Here is a 22456-nt window from a genome sequence, read left to right as displayed (position 1 = left end):
TTCTCTCTCTCCCTCTCTCTCTGCCCCTCCCCCACTTGCTCTCTCTCTCTCTCTCTCTCTCTCAAAATAAATAAACAAAAAATAAAATTAAAAAATTAAAAGAACCAAATTCCCAAAAGACTGGTTGATTAACCAGGATGCCAGTATATCCATTTGCAATTAGAAGTGTAATTTTCAAGCCACAATATTAGACTCTCTCCAATGGTAAGGAAAAGATCGCTCTGGGAAACCAGATTACTTGAACAGATAGGGGTTTCATGGGAAAGTGAGGAAGTACAGGGAACCATGAGCAAGTAGAGCATCCTGGATGTGCTGAGGACTGCTAGTGGACTGTTATCCTTTTGTGCACCTGCAGTCTATAATCTGTTTCTAACCAGTCTAAGAGGATGCTCTCGGCTATCCTAGTTAATGAATGGGTTTACAGGTAGGTAGGGGAATGAGGGCAGGGAAATAGCCTCTTCCTCTCTGAATGATAGTGGAAGAGTCCTTTCTTTTGTGAAACACTGTATAATGGAGTTGAGGGATTTGGGAAGTTCGGGAAAGACCTTTAGCTCCATTCTCGGTTCAGATACCTTCTCTAGAATCCCTCTCCTAATATAAGTGCCCATGCCACCTTCATCTATCCTTTTTTGCTCTTTTAAGACTATATTATAATGTTTGCATATGTCCATAACCTGTTACATTAGAATTATGTCTTACACGTCTTTTTCTCCCCAATCCTGGCACAGTTCTGGCACACAGTTGGTATTCAATAAATGTATGTGGTATTAGCTAAAAATTGGTTGTTTTTGGAATTTGGCTAAAATTTGAAACATCACCATGCTTTCTCAGAATGTTACCTCTTCCTTATAATGTTATTTTCTAAAGTTTGTTCATTTATTTTGAGAGAGAGAGAGGGAGAGCGAGCATGAGTTGGGGAGGGGCAGAGAGAGAGAGAATCCCAAGCAGGCTCTTTACTGTCAGCGCAGAGCCCCCCATCTGGGGGTCAATCTCATGAACCATGAGATCATGACCTAAGCTGAAATCAAGAGTCCGACACTTGCTTCACTGAGCCACCCAGACACCCCTCATTATAATTTTAGTGTGAAGAGAACTATGGGGTCACTTGATCACAGCCCAACTCAGAGGGGAAGGTATTTGACTTCTGGCATCCTGTGCCCATTTATGGCCCTCCTGATCTCCTGGTTTCCGGTGCCTTTTCTCTTGCACTTCCCTCCTGGGGGCCTCAGGGAAGTAGAACCTCCAAGACTCTGACATACCTCAACCCAAAGACAGCCTTTACAAAAGAAAGCCTTTGTGTCTCATTGAAAGAATTAAAAAAATTTTTTTTAATGTTTTTTAGTTTTGAGAGAGAGGGAGAGAGAGAGAATGAGCAGGGGAGGGTCGGGGGGGGTGTGTGTGTGTGTGTGGGGGGAGAGACACAGAATCCCAAGCAGGCTCCAGGCTCTGAGCTGTTAGCACCAAGCCGGATGGGGCGGGGGTCCTCTAACCCACCAAAGTGAGATCATGACCTGAGTGGAAGTTGAATGCTTAACTGAGCCACCCAGGCGCTCCAAAAGAAAATTTTCTTTACTTTGTGCCTATTCCTTCCTGCAGACCCTTCCCCAGATGATGGTATCTTGATTTTAGTGAGGAGTTATAGGAAGGGAGGGGAGGACCCTGCCTACCTGCCTGGAGCTCTCCAAGCCAGACGCCAACTTCCACGCCTCGCAGAAAGAAGGCTCCAGGCTCTACACAAGCACAGCGCTCCAGCACCACGAGTTTTGCAGGCCCCAACCCACAGTTGCTGAAGCCGCTGCTAGGGCAATGAAGACGGAGACGCTTCTTAAAAAAAACTTTACAAAATTATTTTAATTACTGTATGGACCTTGTAACTCGATCAAGGCACAGTCATCTGTACTCTCCTGCAGCAAATATTCTTGAAATCCCACCAGTGTATGCGTGTCTCTCCTCTGCCCTTATTCAATCCCAAGCAAATGGGTATCCTTATGAATGTCCTCCTGAGAGCACGGGAAACCCTTGACATTGGTCCCTGTCCTTTTCACTCTACTTTTTGTACCTCATTAGAACTTCTAGCACGTAATTATTTTTCAGTAGTTTTGGCAACAGGGCAAGAAAGAGGGTGCTAAGCTTGGCTGTGGCCAGGAGAAATATTTAAAAGAGTATTTACCTTCCATTTGGTCTAAACCAGTCATTCCCAAACCTGCTGCTCATTGGAACCACCCTGGGGAACTTTAAAAACTAATGATGCCTGGATGTCAGCCCAGAGGTCTGATTTAATTGATCTGGGATGCAGCCTGGACATCTGGCTCTGTGTGTGTGTGAGTGTGTGTGTGTGTGTGTGTGTGTGTGTGTGTGTGTGTGTGTGTTTAACTTTCCACGTTGTTCTCAGGTTGAAAACTACTGAAAGAAATTCCTCATTTCTCTTCCTAACCTGAAAAAGTTGGGTTCTTAGCCCAGGTGGGTGATCCAGGGATCTGGCACCTGTCTCTTTACTGCAGCTCAGCGCTGCATGGCCTTGGAAAATCCGCGCGCGCGACGACGCTAAACACGTGGCGCCGGGGCGGGCGGGGCGGGCGCGGCAGGCGGGCGGGGCCGCGCGTGGCCCCGCCCCTGCACGCCTATCGGCGCGCGGTGCGGACCCTGACGTCACTCTTGTCAGGGCCGCGGCACATGGGCCGCCGGATGCGCTGAGCCCGGCGCTGCGGGGCCGCGGAGCGCGGGGGAGCAGCGGCCGCCGGCGCGGGGTGGGGGGTGGGGTGGGACGGCGTCCAGCCTCGGGTGCTGGCGCGTGGGGGCCGGGCCGGCGCGGTGCCTTCCGCCCTTCTGCAGCTATCTGCATATTTTTTCTTTCTTTTTCGCAATTTTGAATATTTTGCAGGACGAGGGGTTCAAGGCAGGTGAGAGCATCCTGCACGTCGCCCAGGAGCCTGCGGGCACTTGGCGCGCTCTCCGGGGACCGTCTGCACTGGGAACCCGAAAGTTTTTTGTTTTTATTTTCTTATGCAGATGTATTTATAAAGATATAAGTAATTTTTTTCTTGTCTCCACCGCCTTGAAAGCGAGTACTTTTGGCAAAGGACGGAGGAAAAAGCTCAGCAACATTTTGGGGGGCGGTTGGGTTTTTTTCTTTTTAAAGAAAAACATTTGAGTGCATCGCGATGGAGAAAATGTCCCGACCGCTCCCCCTGAATCCCACCTTTATTCCGCCTCCCTACGGCGTGCTCAGGTCCTTGTTGGAGAACCCGCTGAAGCTCCCCCTTCACCACGAAGACGGTGAGCGCTGCCTTCCTGGCTGCCCCGCTCTGGGAAGAAACGACGCTCCCTGGGGTCCCCTTCCTTGGCTGGGCAACCCTGCTGGAGCATCCATACCCTCCCTCCCTGTCCCCTGGCACCCTATCCCTGCTTTGATGAAATTTGAGGAGCCCACCCATCACCCTCCCTCTTCCCCCAAAAGGGGGATCCCCTCACTGAGGAACGTTTAATATAGCGCTGGGACAGACCCAGGCTCGCCAGGTCCCGGTCCCGCGGCGCAGGTGGGAGTCATAACTTGACAGGTCAGTGTTCCCTAGATTGAGGGTCACCCGCACGCAGAGTGAAACCGCCCGCGTAAGGGCAGAGCTGCCCAGTCTGGGGAGGAGAAAACAGGGGGCCTCGTTTTATTCCGGGGGGGGGGGGGTAGGTGGTCTCGCATCGTACCTCGGGTATTGGGATCTTGCTACTGTTTGTGTGTTAGTTAGCATCAGGAACTTGCGAGGCGTGAGCTGAGACGCGTGTTTTCCTAGCGAAGGGTAATTCAAAAAGGGGGGTGGGGGCTGGGGCTGGCGGGGGAGGGGGAGTGGTCTCCGGGCGGGAAGCTGTGCACGCCTCCAGCTCTGACACTTTCCCTGTGCACTTTTCCTGGTGGGAGGGGAGAACGGAGCAGGCTCACGTGTAATCGCGCAGGAGCCTCCTCTGGCTTGAGCCCTTTCTTGGTAAGTCCCAAACCTCCCCAGGCAACCTTGGCTGGAGCGGGAGAGGAGGGGTCGGGAGAGGCGGCGCGGAACTGAGCTGGTGCCGCCAAGGGATTTGTCAGTTGGGCTGATGCGGTTTCATGCCTTCGATATCACAGTTGCAAATGCAAATGGTGCGGCTTCTAGTGTAAAAGTCTTGAAAGATCATTTGGTTACAAAGAGCTTGGGAGTACTCGCATCTTCTCTCCTAGCAGGGGCAACCTGTTGCATTGCAAGAGTTGAGGGGTTTGGTTCGCCGTCTGCAAAGCAGCTTCCCTCTTAACTCTCCTTTAAGGAGTAGCACTTGGGAGGAAGGTGCTGCCTGCAGTCTTTTGCATCTGTGGGTGTTTTAAGTCAGATTCTCAGGAGATGAGACTAGAGGATTAGAATGGATGGCAGCGGAGGCTGTGTTTCTCTGAGGAAGAAACTCAGAAGCCAGATTCCCTGATCCCAGATTCCACCCGCGCCTGAGTACTAGAATGGGCAAAATCCAGAGCACTGTTTAAAGACGTCCTGGGGTGAGCGGTTCTTACAGGTAGGACATAGCTGCATACCTCCCTTATAGGTATGTAACGAGCTTTCCAATAGCTGTTCTTTTGACAGATTGCATACATGTATAATTTTTGTGAATTGGATCGTATTTAAGCCTTTAGGGAAGAGGAGGAAGAAAACACTTAAAAAACAAAAACAAAAACCTCCTTTTGTAAAATGCAAGGTGCCCCAGCAGCTTTAAAAGCAAACCTATGTGGGTTCCGGAAGTTCTGTTTTCTCCTCTGCCAATGTGAGGCATTGGTCAAGTTCCTTCAAGTCTCAGAGCCTCTATTTCTTCATTATAAATGGGGACAATAGCGATTTGCAGATTTATTGTGAGATTTTTGGACATAATTTATGGAAGGAAGCAGGTATATAGTATGTGCTCAATGCATGGTTTCAGAGGAGGGTGGAGAGTCCCTGCTTTACCAAAATTAGAATCCCTAGCTCACTGGCTAAGTCTGAATGACCTCATATTGTTACTGTAATGAATTTCCTGGAAGAGAAACCATGCCTGGCTATTGGCTGTTTTGTTAAAAATCACAGCCATTGTATGTAACTGCAGGTGTTACTTTGCCACTGTAGATCTGAATTATTTGTCCCCTCCAATAATGTACTGAAAACTGTGTTCCTTTGTTTATATTCTAGATCAGTCTGTAACCCTGTCCCAAGGACTAGTGCTTTCTTTCCAAAGTAAATAGGAAGATGTTGAAAAACAGGCAGAGATCCATGTCCTGTCTGAACTTTTAACTCTAGATCCACAAAAGCCAGCAGCCCAAGAAGATCCCCTGGGTTTGTGAGAACGGTTTGAAGGTGGTGTTTTGTAGCAGAGGCCAGGAGGAGTGATTAAAAAAAAAAAAGCCACTTTTTTTTTTTTTCCCTTTGTTAAGTCCAACTTTCCCTCATTTCTGCAGCATTTAGTAAAGATAAAGACAAGGAAAAGAAGCTGGATGATGAGAGTAATAGCCCGACGGTCCCCCAGTCGGCGTTCTTGGGACCCACCTTATGGGACAAAACCCTTCCCTATGACGGAGATACTTTCCAGTTGGAATACATGGACCTGGAGGAGTTTTTGTCAGAAAATGGCATTCCCCCCAGCCCGTCTCAGCATGACCACAGCCCTCACCCTCCTGGGCTGCAGCCGGCTTCCTCTGCCGCCCCCTCCGTCATGGACCTCAGCAGTCGGGCTTCTGCACCCCTTCACCCTGGCATCCCGTCCCCAAACTGTATGCAGAGCCCCATCAGACCAGGTAAATTCTAAAAAGATTCTCCCTTCAGATGGGGAAGAGGGTGCAGGGGAGGGGCGGGATGGGGATGGCAGAAATATCTTCACGATCAGGGAGACTTTGGCTGGCTCTGAAAGAGGAATCTTGTATTTCACCCACAGCCATGATTGTCCCACATCAGTGAGCATCTGTATCTCCGGGAGAGTCGGCTAAATGCAGATTCTATGGACCTCCCCCCTGGAAATCCTGATTTTTCAGATCTGGGATGAGGGCATAGGAATATGTGCTTTGAACCTGGGCAATTCTGTTGCAGTTGATCCACGGGCTTCAGTTTAAGAAACACCAGCCTACAGTTAATGGTTTGGATATGTAGGCACCTCTCTATCTCCTCTCCTTCCCATTCCCCTCTTTCCCAATACATGATATAGGACCTTGATGAATGATGCGGGTAGGCTCTCTCTAAGGCTGTGGTTCACCTGTGTTCATTTCTGTCTCGTCTGAAGGGAAAAAAAATGTGAGTTAGGGGTGGGGGGCCGATCACTTTTTCATCCTTTTCCTCTTGTGTTCTCATTGAGAAATTGAGTCTACAAGCACCTCTCACTGTAAGTGTGGCTTAGCCTTTCTCAGGGCCAGAACTCTATTATTTCTGTAAACCAGATTGTTCTTATGGATTTTTTTTTTCATTTTCACCTGTTTGTCATACTGAACCCATGTCTATCAAAGCCCACAAGGTCAGCTGTAAATGGTGTTGAAATATTACACAGAAACATCACCCAAAATGTCCAGTACTTCAAAACCCATGGCTCGGTGCTCAGACAGAGACACGGTTTGAGGTGGCTCAGCCCTGGCTCTATGCTGTTAGTACTCTGTAGTGCAAAATGAACAGGAAGAAAGACCATTTCACGTGCACAGGTAACCAGGAACAAAGATTCAGCCAGATAAATTGTCAGGAAGGTCACTGAGCTGAAGGCCTTTGCTGCAGGGGAAGACAGAAAGCAGGACAATGGGGGATTTGTGCTTGAGATCATTCCTGAACTCTGTGTCTTCACCTCGCATAGAATTTATGTCACATGCAGAGCAAGATTAAAATGGAAGGAAATGATGCAAAGGAGGAAGAAAACACCCCTGCCTTGAAATATTAGTATTGGATTTAACATCTTTCTGTGCTGGCCCCCTGCTCTGAAACCTAGTTTGAATGATAACTCAAAGCCACTGGCTAGAATGGAATTAAGTCTTAACTTCTGACCACTCCAGGAGCTTGCAGAAGCTTGGGAACACATTCCTTGATGTGACCCCAAGCCCTAGTTTCCTGGAATGGACAGTGCCATGGTTTTGTTTCTTTCCAGGAACAGATAGTGAGTGAAATAACATTTAAACCAGGGAGAAGGGGCTGGAGCCCCAGTGAGAAGGCGCCCTGTATCTCAGTCACTCTACTCTGTAGAATGAGATTTAACTACTTTGTAGCTTTAGAAAGTGATATTACCTCTCAGGGCTTCAGTTTCCCTTCCCTTTGAAGGATATAATTTTTATTTGATTGGGTTAGTGTGAAAATTATATATAATATACATAAATAGTCAAATAATTACTAATAGTTGTCACTGTTATTATCTGTGTCAATTTTTATCATTGATTTCAACCCTGTCTTCTGAAATACTTCCTTAAGATACTTAGGAACAGTTGATAACCCTCCTCCCTTCTGGAGAGAAATAACAAGAGATTTTGGCCGATAGTTATTGGATTGGTGTGTTGCAGCCTTAACACTTATACTCAATTGACAAGTATTTCTCCATCCCCTGACAAATACAAGATGTGTGCCATGTTAGAAGTATTGTATTTTTTCCGAAAAGACACGTGAACAGTGGGTCCCCAAATCTTGGTTCCTACTGACAATCAAGAATTAAGGTTTGAAGTTTGGAGGCTTTCTTAGAAGTCATTTGTCAGAGCTTGTTAGAATCGGTAATTAATCAGTGACTCAAAAACTTGGGATGCCCCAATCAGATTTGTAATCCACAACAAAGGGCTTCTGAGTTTCCACAGAAATCATTTTGTCAGGTGACAGGGGAAAGGTACCAGGATCCAAGGGGGAACTGGAATCTAGAAATAAGTTCTTCATTTAAATGTGTTTTTGTTGTTGTTATTGTTTTGTTTTGTTTTTGTTTTTTGGGTTTTTTTTTTTGTTTTTTGTTTTTTTTTTTTGGTAACAGAAACATACTTCAAAATAATCTTCTTTTTTGAATTGGAAACTCAGTGATACTCCTAACAAGAAGGGAAAAAAGCTAAAGGTCTTCTTCAAATACCAAGTATAGAGACAATGACACTCTGCTGTAACAACTTGTACAGGGTTGGTCATTATAAAGATTATGTGCAAAATAAAAATCTAAGGGATGTGGACTTGATGGATGGTATGTCACCAACAAAACTGAAAAGGAAGACGGTTCTTGGTTTTTCCATGTAATCACAGTAGAGACCAGAGTAGACATGCCAAGTGGATCTTGAGGAAAGGGAGTCCTCAGAAGGCAAGAGCACAGGTGTAGCCTTGAGCATTCTGGGAATTATATTATTTCAGTCTAGACCAAGATTTCCCAACCTTGGCACTGGTGAGGCTTCAGGTAAGTCTTTGCCATGGGCCAGTGTCCTGTGCGTTGTTGCATGTCCCACAGCATCCTTGGTTCCTGTCCCTTAGATGCCAGTCACACACCACCCCCCACCCCCAGTCACTGCTACATGTCCCCTGGGACACCCCTGTTGAGAACTTTCAATTGGGGCAGCAAATTGGTGTAGTTATCCTGGGCACGACTCAACATCCTGTCACATACACCCGGATGCTTTTTGCCTCCTGTAACACTTACTGGCAAAACTTTTGAGAAGGTCAGGAGGCATTATGTTGCCAAGAAGAAATATCATGTTAATAAAGCATAGTTCTATGCTGTTAGTTGATAAAGCTATGACATCCAGCGAATCAGGAGGTAATTACAAAACAATTTTATTGAACATTTGCTTTCTGTATTTGCTCAGCATGCATCTTTGAGTTATGCTCAGTAGCATTGTGTCATTAGGGCCACCTGTCTGGTTGAAAGGAAATTAAGCCATGAGCTGACAACTACTGCATTTCTAGGTCTACCCCAAGTGTCTTGGAACGGCAAGGTGAGCGTTCTTGTGAATTCTCTTACTGTTCACCATGACTGCCCCCCGACCCCTTTTCCTGCTTTGTGCACTCGTCCTTGTTCCTCTGTCTACTGTCTGATCAAAGGATAAATCAGATATCCAAAGAAATCCAGTTTCCCTGAAGTAACTCAGGAATCTGTCGAAGCCTCCTGTGGCTATGGGGTGATGGCCAAGCCTTCTGGTTGACATCTTGATGAAAGCAGAGTGCTGGTTGCTGGATGCTGTAGCCACCTGCACGGTCTCCTCTGTCATCTGAAGGGCAGCATCCCAGATGGTCTGGTCCCAGGTCAGCCGAGATGGCAGGAGTCATCCTGACGGCTTTGCTGTTTGCCTTTCAGATGCTATCAGAGATAGTACCCAGGAGTGTTCTCCTGGAGGTATGTCCTGGGTACTGGAAAAATAAGAATCTGTTTGCCCGGAGAATTGAGCGATTGCTTTAAGGACAGCAGTCCCTTTAGGGAAAGTCATCTGTAGCAGACAAAGGCAGAGTTATTTTTAAATCACATGCTTGTAAAGCCAGATTTGAAATCGTTTCCTCTGGTGGTTTTTCTTTGAATAGCTTGGGGGTGTCCTACCACTGTTAGACCCATATTCGGCTGAGAATTAAGAAGGCTGTCTTTCTAGTTCTGGGCACAGAGACCGGGTCATGATGAAGGCTGACAGAGTGAAGTGAAAATCTTTCTATGTGGTGGTGTGTAGGAAGAGGAAGGCGTAAGCGGGTGGTATAAGCAGAGTGGGGAGATGGGGGAGAACCCATCATACCTTTGCAAGATGGAATTTGTGTTCTGTTTCTGCTGACCTTCCTTTGTGCTAAGGATTTGGCACAGAAGGAACCTGCTGGCCCTGGGATCTGGGTAATGACAGAGGGGAGTTCTGTGCTGGTGGTTCTGGGATTATGGGAGGTCCTGCCCAGGCAACAGGATTCTTTTGCTTTTCTCAACATCATGAGAAGAAGCTTCAGTTTCTCCCTCCCTGTGAGGGCATGTGGTTCTGTGTTTTCCCACCCAGCACATTGGTAGGTCTGTAGGTTGGGAGCATCGTGATTGATCGTTGCTGTGCACTGTGCCTCAAGTATCTTGGAAGTGTTTTACATTCATTGGGATCAAGGACATCATCAAGGGGAGAGAGTCCAGCTTTCTTTGGAGGCAGGCAGATTTTTTTTTTCTGTTTCTTGTTAGAGTTTATCTTCCCCCCCACACCCTATAGAGGACAGACTTGCCCTATTTTGCTGGGTTTGACCTGTTGTGACATTCCCAGGATAGTGTTCTAGTCTCCTGGCAAGAGGTATTTTCAGATAGGTATGGAAAGCTGGGTGGCGGTTCAGAGCGTAAGCCCTGGACCTCGGGGGGCTTGGGTTCACGTCCTGGACCCACACTGGCCTGCTGTGCAACATAGTGTTAATTTCCCTACCTCTTTAAGCCTCAGTTTATGTGTCTTTGGAATGGAGATGATAGACCCCTCCCTTGGGGTTTTTGCGGTTAAATGAGGTAACGCCTGACAGAGTTTGACACCGTGTGTATGGCACATGAATACTCAGTGCCTGGAGCTGTTGTTCTGATGTCAGTGGCATGGGAGCGGGGAGAGAACTCAACTGGATTCCCAACCCCTGTTCTCCGTTTAGGGATTTGTTTCATCCAGTCCCCTTCTCTCTGCAAAAATAGGACATGCATTTTTTTTTTTTTTTTCTCCAGCATGCCTAATCCTTATTCTGTGTAGCCTGCTTGACTTTTCTCCTTCATTCTGGGTTAGGACAAGTGACTTCCTGGTGTTAACCCAGCAGCATCGCTTCTGGGTTAGCAGCTCCTGGTCTGCCAGTATGGAAACAGCCACTCACTCCGTGCCCAAGGCCCCCCCCCCGCCCCCCGCCCCAGCTCTCGTGTGAACCCTGACAACCCTGGCCACCTGCCTGCGTGACCGTGTGCTTCAGGCACGTGGCTGTGCCCCGTCGAGCTTGCCCAACCCTGGGTGGTGTGCTGGCTTGCTTCCATCCCCCACCCCAATCCTTGCTTCTCCTCCCAGGCAAACTATGGCAAGTGCCAGCAAGAAATTGTAATCCCGACCCTGGCAGGAGAAAGCTGAGCTCTGTAGGGCAGTTCATATGCAGGAAGCCAGCTCGGTCCAGCATTGTAGCCAGACCCCAGACTCCGCCCTCTCTCCTGCCTGCCTGCCCAGCAGCCCTGTCTTCTCTGCACCGCCCTGGCGGGCGGATTCCTGTAGGCCAGCTCCTGCCAAGGGTCTTGGCACAGTCTTCTGAGTTGAGCACTGTGCCTACCAGACTAGAAAAATAGCAATATGAAGACAGAACTAGGTAGGGAAGAAAGAGAGGGGTGGGGAAGGTGGGAAGAGAAAAGCATTGATAACATCCTGATGTAGAAAGCCAGAGGATGAAAAGACAGCGGTGATTTATTAGGTTTCTCTGGAACCCTCTTCTGCAACCGGACTAATTTAATTACTCTTACCCAAGAGCCTTTTTTTTTTTTTTTTTTTTTTTTAATGTCTCAGCAGTGAAAATGGAGGGAAGAGGGAAAGTAGCAGGGGAAGTAGTAAGATTAAAAAAAAAAAAAAACATTGGGAAAAAAACATGAGAGGGACAGGGAGATACAAGGTCTACATTGGATTCTGTAATGGAAATGGTTGAGAATATTGTTCATGTATTATATTTGATATTATCCCAGCAAATGTCTTGACCTGAAGCCATGAAACCATTGTTTTGGAATAAACTTAATTTTCCTTAAGGCCTAGGTGCTCACCAGCTTACTGTTCACGGCATCCGTGAGAATGCCCAATGTTTGGGACCACTCTCTACCGGCAATATAGCAAAGTTTTAGAGCTTAAGATCCAATAAACAAACAAACCTGGGTGTAAATCTTGACTGCCCTGCTTGCTTGTGGTCTCAGGCAGATCACTGAAATGATTTCCCATCTGGAACTTTGAAATAATCTCTGGATTGGCCTCATGGGACCGTGGAAGGTCCTGTGAGCCGGTGCGTGTAGAGTACTCGGCCCAGTGCTTTGCACACAGTAAGTGCTCAATAACAGCTGCTGTGTGTGGCATTCTCATTACCATCTGATCTCCTTTCTCAGAGGAGGACCTAGCGTTTGTCTCCAGGCAGGTCTGTATACGCTTCCTTTCCTAGCCCATTAAGGCCTCTGGTCAAGGCATTTGAATCTCTCCTCTGCTTTTCTGCCTAGTCTTGCTTACCCCACTTAGCCTCTGAGTTTTAGGTAACCGGGGGTAGCTAAACTGTAACCTGTATGCATTCCTCCTTGCTCACGAGGTGAAAACTGAAACAAACAAAATGCAGTTCAAATAAGTTCCTGATTAGAAGGCTTCTCAGTGACATATTTGCAAGTAAAATCCGTCAGTTGATGTTACTATTGAATTTTTAATAACAGGCATTAAGTAATTACACTTGAAGACAATATAATGACCTCAGGGGTAAAGAAGCTGTAAGGCACGTTATGTTGCGGGAGGAGGAGAGAGGTCTAGTTCATCCCTTTGCTCACAGGCAATACTTTGCATAAGCATTCCAGAGTAATATTTCCTCTTTCCCCCAAATGCTCCCATACTGGATAAATCCTTACTCTTTCTGCGCCTTCATTTTCTCATCTGTAGGGTAGCATCTTTCTTGGGCTTATGTGAGCTTTCTAAAGCTAATGTGCACGAAGGGTCCACTGTGGCACCATAGGTCAGCTCTGTTACTTTCCCCTTTTCTCTGATTTGAAGGTTAGGGAGCAACAGAGGCATTTTTAGGAGCAGTGTGGATGGTTCCCAGAAATAGCATCAGCTTTCAGTCTGTGGTGTGTGCCCTGGGGAAGACAGACAAGGGTACCACTTGGCTTCTGGCCTCAAAGAGATGGCAATTTAGTGGGGAAGATAGAGGTTTTAGGTAAAAGGGTGAGTGACAGGACAGCGTAGCATGTCCTTGGTGCCAAATGATGGGGACCGAGAGGCCCCCAATATCTGCTGAAAAGAGGAGATGGAAGAGTAATCAGGAAAATGAGTAAAGTGTTTAAAAATGAATAAGGGAGCAGGGCAGACACTGTGAAGGGCCAGACCTCACAGGAAGCAGCCAGAGCCCGGGGCAGGAGCGTCTGAGGTACCTCTTCTTGGAAGACGTGGAGCCTGTGTTGGGCCTGGGAATGAGAGGTGTGGAGAGCCGGAGTGGTGAGTGGGCAGCCGGTGCGCGGAGTTGTAGAGGCAGGAACGTCTGCGGGGTGTTTAGGGAACAAGGTGTAGATCCAGTTTGGCTGGTACGGGAAATTCATATGAAGGAGTCGGGGAGAAGAGTCTGGAGGGGCAGGTGCCAGGCAGGCTGGCAGCTTTAGGAGTGCTGGGCTGCGGAGCTTGAACTTTATCCAGGAGGCAGTGGGGAGCCATTGAAGGTTTGCGAGGAGGGAAGTGGCATGTGGACATTTCCAGTTGGGTTCAAGGTTGGATTTGAAACATTTTTAGATACTTCACAATAGTTTCCTCTGGCAAACCGGGACTTCCTTATTATTATTATTTTGAAAATAAATACTCTCCCTTGAACATCAAACAGCTTTTCTAAACACAATGTTCTAATGATCTAGGGAAAGTAATTCAAAAACAAAGGGTTTAGGTTTCACTTATAAAGCCCATCATTTTGGGCTTTATGGTTTTAGTGACTGGGGGAAACAGTCTTTGGCAAGGACATAGTTTGAGGGACTTGAATAGTTCAGAATTTAAAAGTCCAAAAGCAGGCCTGGTCTCACAGGAGTAGAAAAATAGATTTTAATAAACCCAACCCATTAACATTCATCACTTTTAAATGCCTCTGTTATAAGCTTACTAGGTTTGCAAACAAGTGTATTGAACTGATTTCTGAGTGTGTTTTGTTTATTGTTGTTGCTGTTATGTGTGTATATATGCATGTGAGAAAAAGAAAGAAAACATTGATGCCTCAGTGATACAAATAGTACTTGATTATAAGTTTACCTGCAGCAGTAATATCAAGCTAAAAATACTTAGCTAAGTTTCTGGCCAACTTATTAATTTTACTCCTGAGAGACAAAGGAATCATTATTACAGTTTTGCATTCTTGAGTCCTGACCTTGTATTTGTGGCTTCCTTCTTTCCTGAAACCGGAATTAATTGCACATCATGCTTAGGTATGGTGGATATGAGGTGTGTGTGTGTGTGTGTGTGTGTGTGTGTGTGTGTTACTGAGAATGCTGCTAGAGTAAAGGGACTTTGTGTGTGTTATAGGAACAGGGTTTGGGGGATGGGATGGGGACACCAAATGGCACATGTGTGAAGTGACTCGCCCAAATACCCTCAAAGGGTATTCTGGTATCAGGCCAAGATTGCAGAAAACTGGAGGAGTTGCCCTAACCCAAACCAGTTCACTTGAAAAAAAAAAAAAAAAAAAAAAAAGAAGAAGAGTCAATGTGTGCAATTCCACCTCCAGCTATGTACAGTAGACAATTACAGGACTGTTGGCAGAATTGAGTGTCTGTTGGGGGAAAACCATACAGTACTTGTTTCTGTTAAATTGGCTTCTGGTGGATACATACTCTGTGACTGAAGGTGGAAATTCCTAAAATGTTTGTTTTCCTTCTCTTCTGACTTTTACAAATATCATTGCTGTCTCAACTCCCTACCCATCCAGCTCATAATGAGAATCCAGTCTCACTTTCTTTCCTGAAAAATCAGACAGTTCCCCTGTTCCTCAAGGTTCCTAAAAGTTTTGGTTTTAGTAGTTTAATCTGGGATTTTTTTTTTTTCATTAATGATTTTTGGAAGAATGCTTTGGAATTTGGGGTCTTATAATGAGAGATGGCTTTGTGGCTAATTAAACCTCTTTCCCTCTCAAATCTTGCCTGGGAGACCGTAGATTCCTAAAAACAATGAGTGCATGCTACAGAAAGATGCTCCAGGGAGCTACAACACTAAATCATCTGTGACAAAATGTTCTCTTAGAATGTGGGATTGCATAAATGGATCAGCAAAAATAAGTGCTTTGGCAGAAAAATCCTTGAGTGGGGAAGAGCAATGCTTTCTTTTCTAATTAGCTCTGGGTTTAACCGTCTGATTTGATGTGTTTGCTGTGGAATCCAGGCCCGGACAGCCGAACAGAGAAGGAAAGTCTCGTTGGTGCTCTAGAAGTGCTTCTGCACTTAATGGAAAGAGTTAAGAAGCGAGGCTGTCCATTCATGCACAGTAAATGCCTGTTGAATTGAATTGAATGGGGAAAGGGAAGGTTTGTTTGGGGAAGGATCCCCCTGGGACCAATGGGAATCCATGCTGTAAACCAGATGAACAAGATCATCTAGATATGGAGTAATCAGATTACCCAGATCAGAGATCTCAATGCTCCAAGATATGGAGAGTGGCAAACAGTTAAACTCCATCTGCCTTGAGACTTAGTTCACCTTAGAATGGATTCATTATTCTGTGGGCTGGGCTTCATTAGTTAGTATCACTAAGAAGATTATGGAGGCTTTTACTAGAGAAAAGTTTAAAAATAGGATGGGGATCTCAGATTCAGCCAAAATAATACTGTTTTTAAGAGACCAAAGGCCACTGAGAGATTTAAAGAGAAGAGAGTGATGATATACTGTGTACAAATAGAGAAATGCAGCCTTGATAGACTTTCTGAGGATAAATTTCTAGAACTGACAATAAGAATTTCACAGAACTTATTTCATTACAATTGATTTCTTTTCTTTTTTTTTTTTTTTTCCAATTGATTTCTTTATATTAATACACTTTCCCAAGGGAGGTGGGGGTCTTTTTTCCTGTAGAATCCAATGTATGTTTATTTCAAATGGCCAGTAACCACCTGGATGATTTTTAAAATAGTATATACATCCGTGTCAAAAAATAAGTATTTTTTAGCATTGTAAGTGAAATTTACTCAAACAGAACAGACCATTTAGCGGCATTTAGTTACTGGATTCCTTACAAGTTTGAAGATGAAAGAAATTTCACTACTACCAAACCTAGGTGTGAAGAAACAATTTGAATTTACTTATATTCTGTTTCTCTTTCTACCCTTAAGCCTTCCTGATAGTCACATCGCATTGATTCAGATTTTATAATTACTTGATCTTTAATTGATTAAACAGAAATTTACTTTTTTGTCTTCTGTATAAAGAAAGATATTGGGGCACCTGAGTGGCCCAGTTGAGTGTCTGACTGTTGATTTCAGCTCAGGTCATGATCACAGGGTCATGGGATCAAGCCCCGCATCAGGCTCTGTGCTGGGTGGGGAGCCTGCTTAAGATTCTCTCTCTCCCTCTGCCCTCACCCCCACCTCTCAAAAAAAAGATAGCCCCCAGTAGGTTAATTATGCCAGTATAATCTTAGGCACGTTTAACTTATTTGAGTTCAAAGTAATCTTTAAACATCTTCTCCGTGTGTGTATAAATTGATGTTCGTAACCACAGTGTATATTAGTGAACTGCAAGAGAGTGTCTGTCCTTTGGACATTTGTGGCTGTGTGGATCTGTGTTCCACCAAATTGTTGCTGTTTATCTCTCTCTGCCTCCCTCCCCCATTTGCTCTGCCATGCTTTTATTTTATATTCATAAACTTAAATTTCCATATACAGGAAGTACGTGGGACCAAAAGAGGATTTTTGTTCATTTACCTACCAACAGAGGGGATGTCCTAGACCAATCCCCAAGGATGGTTTTTTTTCTTGCATCTGACTAATGAAATAATCATCTATTGGAGCAACTTCCTCTCATGTTCCCCTTTCTACATCAAAGGGCAGCATAACGTGGGGGTTAAACCTCTGGCCTGAGCTTAGATCTTGCCTCTGTAACTCTTCTGCCTTTGAATTTTCCTTTGTAAGTTGAGGAGATCACACCTGTGCCAGAGGATCCCTGGAGGAGTAAATGAGGTGATAACATGCAAAGCACTTGAGTGGTGCTCAATATATGAGTGGGAGCTTTCATCACTTGGATCTGTATTCTGCTCTTTCTTTTCCTCTGCCTCCATCTTCATCTTACGGACACTCAAGTAGGAGTGACTCTTGTGCTACAGCAGCGATGGCCTGGAAATGGCTCCCCACCTCCCATGTCATTGTAGGGAAGAAAGGGTAATGATGAAGCAGAGTGGCTGAGCATCCTGTGTATTGACTTCTGTGGAAAGATCTGTCCACCTGGAAACCCCTGTTGTGGTCCTGTAACCGTGTAACCACCTGCTTTCTTGGGTGGCTCTGCTATGAGATGTATGCTTCACCAGCCAGGGCTGTGTGTTTCATCTCTGTCTCCCACCATCCTCCGACCCTGTGCCAAAAAAAAGAGCTTGAGGGGAGAAAGGGACAAGTGGAACTTACATACATGTCTTTTGGGGCTCTCAAGCCTTTCCAACATGCTGTAAGTATTGTGAGTTGGGTTTCTTCTTTTTTTTTCTTTGGTGACACCTTTGGGCCATGTAGTGAAGAATTACCAGTCCCCCTAGTTGTGGGTGATGGGCTTCGGGGTAGGGAGAGGCAGGATTATGGGTCTCCAAAGGTAGCCCTCTTCCTGGCCTGCCATTCCCCCCAGTGTAAATCTCTTAGATACTTTCTTCTTAACTCCCCCTACAAGATGGTAAAGTGTGTTTCACTTTACCTTTACCAGGGAGGTCCCCAGATAGGAAAAATGGACCCTTCTGTTGAAAGAGAAAGGGAACATGAGGAAATTGAGAAAATGGAGAAAAGTATGAAAGTAGTTTTTACACAAAGGAGACAATGTGATGTTGATTAATTTAAGAATTGGGATTAACCTGATATTACTTTGTTTTTCAGCCCGATTAGAGATGTGGAGCTCTTGGCATGGGTCTTGATATAGTACATTGTGTACTGTACATACGGGTGTGGCAGGATAAAGCTTCTCAAGGTACAACAGTCCTGTCTTAAGATTAACAAAGTACATCAAACTAAGCCAGATTTCCCCCTCTTGATTCCAGCTAAGACTCCCTGAGCATATTTTTACATCTAATGAAGTATCTCTGAGCTTTCATAAAAGAGTGGGCACAATGCTCCTAAGTTTAAATCAGCTAAATGCATATGAAATCATAGCAGTACCCATTATGTGTTACAGCCGGGATGGCGCTAAGCACTTAATGCAAGAGGTTGTAGGAAATCAACTCATATTAGAAATGATGTCGGTTCCTGGAATTTAGTGTCTCCCAAGAGGATTGAATATTGTGGCGACATCGCCAAAGTGTGTCTTCTCTTTTCTTCATCAGCCCTTCCACTCTGATTACAGGCAGCTTAAAAATAAATTTGGGCATGTCTCGGTGGCCAAAAACCATGGAGATCAGGATGAAATCATTTTCAAGGCAGAAATAACAAGCTTTGATAAAGATATTCAAAGAAACACAGTCTAATAGCATAAGCACGTCGTGGTTAGACCCTTTAGGCACTAAATTAAATTGGATTTAGAGTTGGAGGTCTCCTGAGAAGCCATGATACCTTGGGTAAGTCACTTAAATTATGAGCCCCCCCCCCCCCCCATTTCCTCACCTGGAACATGGCAGCCAATTACAGGATTATCATGAGGGTTAAATTACATTAAATGGTCTAGTCAGTGAACGGACCTGGGATTGTTAGCACTCAGTAAATTTTAATTCAGAGTGAGAATCTGGTATTTAAAGATTACTTCCTAAAAGTAATCTTTAAATAAATATAAAGATTGTAGTTCAGTCTCTGGACTCTCAGTCCCAGATTTCTGTGTTGTTGGACTGAGTCTTTGCAAAGCCTCAGGTGCTTCTCTAGGTACACGAGAAGATTTACTTATTTATAGTCCCAGCTCTGCTATTAAGTGTCTTAAGCAAGTGGTCAACCTCTCTGGGTTTTACTTCTTCATCTGTAAGATGAGAATAATCTGTGCCCTTCTTATTTACAAGTATGTCATAAATATAACATAAGTTAACCAATTAGAAAATTGACCAAACTAAATTCAAATTAAAGTGTAAATTGGGTTAGCATTCTTATTTCCATTGGGTTTTAGGTGGCAAGAGGAGAAAACATGTGGCAACAATTTGAAGGTAGGTCATTTACACAGAGCACTGAATTTGGAGTCTACCAAGTTGAGGCTCTAGGGCTAGTTTATCAGGATTGGGTTGTATGTCCCTGGTCACTGAAGTTCTCAAGGCCTCAGTTTTCTTACCTGTAAAACATGGGTGCTATTTTTAGCTTGATGACTCTGCTCTAAGACTCCATAAGCTGGAAGACTAACATTCACACTTTGGTGGAAAAGAATGCAAAGCCTCTTGGGTTGATGGTGCTGCTCCCAAGCAAGTAGATGGATTAAGAATCTGACATTCTGCCACTCGTAAAGAGTGATGGAGTTTAAAAACTAAAGCTGACAAGCAAAAGACATTTGACACCTTTGGGGAAAAAACTCAACAGCACTCAAGCTACTTTCTTCCTTAAAAATGGTCTTCATTCTGAATGGGAACCACTGGCTTCTCTTTGGTATTCAACATATCTGAGTAACCCTGGAGGCAAATTATCTGGCTGGAATTATCGCTCCAAGATTTGGATTTTTTTTTTCTAGCAGTGTTTTATTAGCCAGACAAAATAATTTTTTAAAAAGAGCAAAAAAACCAAAAACAAAAACAAAAACAAAAACTCCAAAGGCCACAGCTAGCTCTTTTGATGGCAATGTCTCTAGAAGGGCAGTAGCCATCTCTGCTTTGGGCTTGCTCCTCTGCATGTCTGGACTCAGATTTGTAGGGACCCCCCTCCCAAATCCATGTCAGTAGGTTTCACCTCCCAGCTGGCTGCTGTGGGTTGGTAGGTGCCTTGAATGTCATCATGAAAGACTGAAGCTTGGTCTGAGCTCAGCGGAAAGAGTTCTGTGATGAATTAGGGATGTCTGCCATAGGCTTAGGTGGGACAGTATTTGTGCCAGGTATTTGCTGTCCTGACAGAGCAAGTTGGGAAGATCCTTTAGTACTGGTCCCTCCACTGGGCAGAGGATCAGGGACTCGGGCCAGTGCTCTTTCTGGTGTCCTGGAAGAGTGTTATTCCAAGCCCCTGGCACTACTATTTCGTTCTCTGCAGGAGGCTTATTCTGGTTAGTTTGATAGAATAGAAGAAGGGAAGACTATTGATTCTGCACCATGGTCACAGGACAGGAATTGCAACATGGACTGAAGTTGTAATTCCAACAGTCCCCATCAGGTTCCAGTAGATACTCCAGTGGAAGGCGGACTTGGGTGGGTGCTCACTGCTTCAGTGAAGGCTGCCACAAACCACCGAGCCTGGCAGGCTGTGGCCAGCGGTCACGGCTGCGGATTCGCTGGAAACCTGGACCTTGGAATGGCCAGGAGGCTGGGCCCCCCAGTGCTCCACACTGCGATTCCTGACGTTTGAAACAGAAGTGGCCCCATCTTCTTTAAGAAGGCATTGGAGAATTTACCAGTCTGCTTAGGCTTGGGATGACCTTCCGTTACCTGTGCTAATGGAACCAATATTCCACGTTTATTTCTCACCAGTTTTAGAATGAGCTTTATGTTTTGGTGCTGTTGATCTGCTTTCCTGCTGATGTTTGAACCCATAATGCTTCTTGCAGCCCCCTGCCCCATTATGCTTCCCACAACCAGCCAGCCTCTCCCAGTTTTAGATCCATGCCCTGCACCAGTGGACTAATAACAGTCGCATTTTATTGAGAACTTACTATGTGTTCCCTGGGATCAAGGTCACTGTGTGACAAGGGGTGGGTCCAAGAGTGTGTGAGGCAGTGAGGTGAAGTGAGGTTAAACATTGTGGAGAATATAGAAAAGAGTGGTGTGAGAGAGTTCGCCGAGAGTGGACCTGACTTCCTCTGCTACTGTGGTTTCCTCTTGTTTCCAATGACTGCACTTGAGTTCTGCATACGATTAACTTTCAATTATCCTGAGGCCGATTAACTGGTTTGCAGATTAACCAAGGTGAAGGCTCACCTGGGCTTGGGAGGTGCTCATCAACTCAGCTGCTCCAAAATTAGCTGGTCATGGCTGATTGCCTGCCCATGGTCAAGGAGCCTGGGGGCTGGGCTGCTGCAGGGGAGGGGATCGAAGGAGCAATGTCTTCTAGGACCTTTTACTCACTTCAGCCAGAGGAACCCATTGGCCTGTAAAGTCCTGCAATCCCCAGAATAATCGCTGAGAGGTTCAGGGTACTCTGCCCCTGGTACCTCCAGCCTCAACACACTCTCCAAATTGGGAAGATGAAATTGGCCAAAGGGCATAGTGAATTGGAAAATTCTGGAGATTAAGTGATCTACTGTGTTGAAAGGAGGCCCAATGAGCAGGGGTGGCTAATACCCCCTTTTCTTCCTCAGCCTGTGTACCTCCTGCCCAAAGATGTAGATTGACAGGCCTGAGGCACTGAGCAATGCATCCCTCTTGAGGTCAGAGGAGGCCAAGGCCACAGGGGCCATGAGGCAGGAGTTGTCCACAAAAGCAAGCTATTCATGGTTCAGGCCTTCCCATGGTGATTGTTGTAGTTACTTATGAGTCCCTCCCCATGGTTGCCTGGGTTCATGGATAGTTGACTGCATTTGCTGGGCCCCTGGGGGGTGAGGGAGTAGAAGTATGTGTGTTTGCCACACCTTACACCAGATCCGAATATACACAATTTAACCTAGGAGTCAAACTGCCGTATTTGGGGTAATCTCAGTTTTGGGGGGAGGTGCCAAGAGTCCCAAGTATACTCCAAATCTTGAGAAAGTGTCTGTGAAGGCCTACCAAGAAAGCATAAATATTTGTATAGGATTATGTTTGATGGGATTCCATGGATTACATTTATTTTTTAAGCAGCATTCACCTGAGCACCTGACTTGGCTTTTCCTCTCTGACTCTGTTCTCATTTTGCATTCGCCAGGCCTGGAATGCCTTGCCTGGATACAACTGAGTTTGCCGGCAACTGCAGTCCCTTTTTGGCCAGGCCCATGGGTTTCCCTGGGTCCTTCTCCCTGGCTCACGTTTCCCTAGGGCTGTTGGTGTGTACCGTCTAGAGATCACATTTTATTAACACAAAGAAATCTGCTTGGGCTGCCTGGCTCTTGCAGTCACGTGGAGAGAAATGTGCTCCTTTGGTACACCAGCCTGCAGCTCTCTGTGCAAAATACAGTCAAGAGCTGGGCACTGGGCCAAGCTTACATTTCACTTTGGAACACACTTTCACATCACTCCTTGGCAGAACATCCACGGCAGTGTCTATTTGGGGAGTAAGTTAGAGAAGTGTTGTTTCCCTCTTATGAGTGTAGAGAGATAGGACCTTTAAAAAATATTTGACTTTTCCCCATCTTTGCCATCTTCAGGGTGCCCAGGTATTAAGGCGATCCAACCAAACATGGAAGCTGTGTCTCAGTGGCATCCCATCCCTCCCACCATCTCTTGTTTCCCTTGCTAAATCGGTAAACATAGCCAGGACCGACTGGGACAGAGAAACTTAGGCCAAGGTAATAACATCAAAACCAAAGTCCTGGAACTCTTGAGTAAACTAGTTACCCTCCCAGATAAAACAACTTTGTTGTCCAAATCTTTCTTTCCAAAGATCTAAGACTTTCAAATGTTGGTCCAGGGCCAACCACT

At 45.6% G+C, this 22456-nt stretch overlaps 1 protein-coding gene across 3 annotated transcripts in view; it reads left to right on the top strand.

Annotated features, from left to right (window-relative positions):
* Positions 1 to 2785: 2785 nt before the first annotated feature.
* The window catches only part of HLF (HLF transcription factor, PAR bZIP family member), a 53677-nt gene continuing 34006 nt past the window's right edge, over positions 2786 to 22456 (top strand). The window contains exons 1-2 of one of the 3 annotated variants that reach the window (XM_042966268.1): positions 2786 to 3276; positions 5438 to 5773. In XM_042966268.1, coding sequence (XP_042822202.1) covers positions 3162 to 3276; positions 5438 to 5773 — 451 coding nt within the window. In that variant the 5' untranslated portion in view covers positions 2786 to 3161. The remainder of the gene's footprint in view (positions 3277 to 5437; positions 5774 to 22456) is intronic. The other 2 variants (XM_007086694.3, XM_007086695.3) reach the window with 2 other exon arrangements.

Source organism: Panthera tigris, chromosome E1, assembly GCF_018350195.1.
Source record: "Panthera tigris isolate Pti1 chromosome E1, P.tigris_Pti1_mat1.1, whole genome shotgun sequence".
Lineage (NCBI taxonomy): Eukaryota > Metazoa > Chordata > Mammalia > Carnivora > Felidae > Panthera > Panthera tigris.
Note: the sequence above shows the minus strand (reverse complement) of the source record. Positions and strands in the feature narration are given on the sequence as shown.